General features: G+C 34.1%; 1 protein-coding gene across 1 annotated transcript; it reads right to left on the bottom strand.

Annotated features, from left to right (window-relative positions):
• Positions 1-1,823: 1,823 nt before the first annotated feature.
• On the bottom strand, positions 1,824-3,701 carry LOC105108583 (NAC domain-containing protein 72-like). Its single transcript, XM_011002933.1, has 3 exons — positions 3,539-3,701; positions 3,055-3,341; positions 1,824-2,390 (listed from the first exon to the last, which is right to left on the bottom strand). The coding sequence occupies exons 1-3, from the start codon at positions 3,699-3,701 to the stop codon at positions 1,824-1,826; spliced, it is 1,017 nt and encodes a 338-aa protein (XP_011001235.1).
• Positions 3,702-4,250: the final 549 nt, after the last annotated feature.

Here is a 4,250-nt window from a genome sequence, read left to right as displayed (position 1 = left end):
ATACAGGGTGTGTGGGGCTATATTTTTTGTTTTGTTTGGGGTAAAAGACGAGGGAGAATCAAGCTCTGCAAGGTGATGACAAAACTAAGTTTTTTTCCAAGACTTTTCGAGAAGAAGACTAATAGTGGCCAGATTTCTTAAAAGATGAAGAGTTAACAATTTCACTTAATTTATTAGAAATTTAGTGTTATTTAATTTAGTTGCATTAAATTTTTTATCTTATTTAATTAAGATTAGGTTCCAGGATACGTGTGGGTTTCACATGCCCTATCACTCAACCCTTTTTAACTTTTTAATTTTTATTTTGTGTAATATTATTCTTTTTAATGTAATATGTAAAATTTTATTTTATGATTCATAAAATATTTTTATAATCTTCTGAATATACTTAAGTTTAGAGTCTATTATATATATATATATATATATATATATATATATATAAATTTTACTTTGGGGTTATTTTATGTATAACCTAAGAAAAAGTCTCCCGCATCGGGTCGTCGGCGGCGGGGGATATGTCCTTCAGTACGCTATTAAATAATGAGATGTTTTCGTCCGGCAGTCTAGGAACTCGGGTCGGGATCACAAAACCGCAACCCGTCGCCACCAGTGACAAAGGAGAGAAAACAAGGCAGCGAATTTTTGATTTCTAGGGGAAAAGGTCCAAACCAGTATATCTTGTGTAGCACAATACATAGTTTACCTACCATTAATTATTACAACCTCAATTTCCTCAAAATCAGAAATATATCGACGACAATGAACAGGGTCTGCTAAGCAAGGGGCGAAGAGTCATCATCTGGAGCTTTCCTCTTTCCTGATACTTCACAATGCTACTGGGTCGCTGAATCCTTTTTATTCATGGATCAACAAATAAAGAACATTTCACATTCTTCAGTGCATGAACAAGTCTTAATGCTTTTTTGAACAATATATCTAAGTTTTGAATCTAATAATTTCTGGGTGGTTTTGAGTATGGGTATGATTCTCATCGGGTTCCACTCCGAATTTAGGTGCCTTAAATGGAGTTTGAAACACTGATAACATTATTATTATTTTTTCCTGTGAATAAGATTCCTTTGAAACATATCGAACTTCCCACGCAAAAGATACATGAAATGGATTAATTTATGCAGATGAATTTATCTGCATTATTACCATCCCTAAAGCAAATAATAACGTTGATTAATTTATACGAGTTTTTGGTGTCAACGACCGACATAGAGGAATTCAAAAAAAGAAGAAGTGATATGCCATTTATTTCTAGCTTTTACTGTACATGAATATCATTAATGTTATTTTCACGTTGAAAAAACAATGATAATCATCCTGAAATCTTTAATCATGGGTAAGCGTACAGATCTGAATTTAAAAATAAGGGAAGATTTCTTGTGGATTGCAGGTGTAGTAGAAATATGTTGATCATTTGAAGAAAAAATAGTTTCAAGGTAAGTGACAAATTGTTTATATGGTACTTAATTACCGAGTCTATTGTATATATATCTATACAGTTTATCTATTGAATGGAAAAATTATCTCAACTTTTCTTTAGTGAAACTATTAATCATCTGGTTGTGTTGGGAAGATTTAGCAATAGAAAAGAAATTACCTTGACATTTCAAAAAAAGCAGAAAGCTGACATGATCCACTTAGCATATATCCATAGCATTCTAATTCCAAACAATACTAGTATTTATTATACAATTGGTTTCACCTTTTATATATATATATATATATAGAGAGAGAGAGAGAGAGAGAGAGCTGGACAGATAGATATATAATATCGATCACCATGGCCACGAGCCCTGGATGATAAATTTATTTCAAGAGCCCTGAAAGCTCTGCTGAGACGAGGCTGAAAGAGTAGGAGAAGAAACTTCAAAAATGCATTCATTTTCTGCTTTATTTGAAGAGAATATGTGCAGCCTCTTTTTTGGTAGTGAAGGAAGCTTGTCGAAGATACATGCATTTTCTGCATTATTTGAAGAGGATACATGCAGCCTCTTCTTTGGAGTTGTTGGCACTAGTTCTTCCAGAGCTCCAATGGAGAGTATCTTCTTGATATATTCAAGTTTCTCTTTGACAGAGGAAACCATTGTTGGTTGAGAACTTGAATCCGAACCTGAGATTGAGTATTCTGGAGATACTTCTTGGAACTCCGCTTGTCCTTGCTCATCTGCCTCTTCACTTTCTGCAGGAGCCGTAAGACATGGCTGAAGATCATAATAATAGTCTTTAAGGGTATTGCCCTTCTGGAATATTTCTTGACCTTGTAAGCACCTCAAGCTAGTAAATGGAGAGAAGCTGCTAAAATTGTTGCCATGATCGTCTCCATTTTGTGGTCGAGTGTTGCTTTTCTGGCGAACCCGGCATAAAACCCAATCATCCAGCTAGGATATATAGAAGAAGACTCAGAGTCAGTCGAAGAGTCTTGTTGTAACAGAGAATATTTTTAAAATACGGATGAATAATAGAAGCTGTTATCATTGGATTCAACTTTCGATGAACAGCAGCGCCGCGGAAGGTAAGAAATGATTGGTAAATAAGCTTCTACATATCGATGGTAATGGAGTAATCTTGTTGCCATTGCTAGGATAGGAAAATCAATTTCCATTTCTCATAATGAGCTAGACTTTTGCAGGGATCGATCTTACTTCGTTTTTTTAAGTTAGGCCTTTCAGCTTTTGTTCATCAACCAGTTCCTTATTTTCTTTGGATGACTTCGTCCGAAAAGAAGGTAGTTGACTAGTTCAAGGATAGAATTACATGACTACTTCTTCGGTTTATCAAGAATATATATAGAACTTAATTACTAATATGGTTAGTTTGATGTTTATTCTCTTAATTACTAATATGGTTAGTTTGATGTTTATTCTTCTTTAATTAAAAAATTTCCCTCGTGAAACAAGAAGTTTCATCTTACGTAGAAGCAGATATATTATACTGTTCCATGTACGTTTGTACGATACTGTTTCTACATCCTACTCTCACGATCAACAGATCACTGTTTCTTTTTACAGGCTTTTATCGGAAAGAACAGCTTAAAAGACTTACTCGCATCGATCCCCTGAGCCTATGCAGATGGTGGGTATCATCAAGAAGGCGGTACTCAAGCATCAACCAACTCGTTTTCATGCCTTTTGGAGGCCGGCCCTTGTAGAACACAAGAGCTTTCTTCACCCCAAGGCACTGTGATCCATTGGAGGTGAGGATTGGCTTGTCGGTTCCGGTTGCTTTCCAGTAACCTGATCCAGCTGCCCTATTTGGACGAGCACCATTGGGGTATTTCCTGTCTCTTGGGCTAAAGAAAAACCACTCGGTCTCCCCAAACAAGGCTTTTCCTGCACAGGTAAACAGAACAACAATGGCTAAGAGAATGATGCTTCAAGATATCCCAAACTAGAATATCATGAAAGCAATTTTATTTTTTTTGTACCAAGGCAGCAAGAAAATCCACATCTTTCCATTGAAATTATGAACAATACACTACTAGAAAGACATAAAAACATAATTGGGTTGAGAAGAATGAATTAAGCACCTGGAAGTTCCCATGGATTGAATTTGTAGATATCCACGTCTGCTATTATAACGACTTCCAGATTCGAAGATGAGACTTTCTTTCTCAGATAATGAATGATAAGCTCCTGGTCTGTTGGATGAAACCTGAACCCTGGAAGGAGTTCAGGACTGCACATGGTCATTCTATTCATTGAGATAGCATAGGACGCATGAAGCTCCTCTTTTTTTATAATGATAATGGATTATCTTGGAATCATCATTCCAACAACAATTGTTGTTATATGATTGTTGGTTTATGAAGTCTTTTATGTTTGGTAATTTAGTTGATATCTTCTTCTGTTTTTGCTAGTAATTAATTATATGATGCACTGCATATATGGATTCTTTTTTCTAATTTAATTTCCTTTCTCCCTTTTCCTATTTGTTGTTTGTATTATTCACCGTCACTATTAAAAATTTCCTAATACAAACAAAAATATCAATAGAAAAAATAATATTAATAAATTATAATAAAATTTACCGATAAAATATAACATTACTATTTTCATCGATATTCATTGACGAAAATATTTCTGTCAATGAATACTAAAAATTACAAGTTGAAATTAAGAAATAAAAAAAAAAGATAAGTATTTTCCTGTTATTTCTGTCAAAAAATATGACATCTCAATATCACAAATGAAATATTAATGAAAACTAATTGTCATTAATTTTCATCGGTAATATTTAAA

This window comes from Populus euphratica, unplaced genomic scaffold, assembly GCF_000495115.2.
Source record: "Populus euphratica unplaced genomic scaffold, PopEup_1.0 scaffold293.1, whole genome shotgun sequence".
Classification (NCBI taxonomy): domain Eukaryota; kingdom Viridiplantae; phylum Streptophyta; class Magnoliopsida; order Malpighiales; family Salicaceae; genus Populus; species Populus euphratica.
This window is presented reverse-complemented; position numbering and strand designations above follow the sequence as displayed.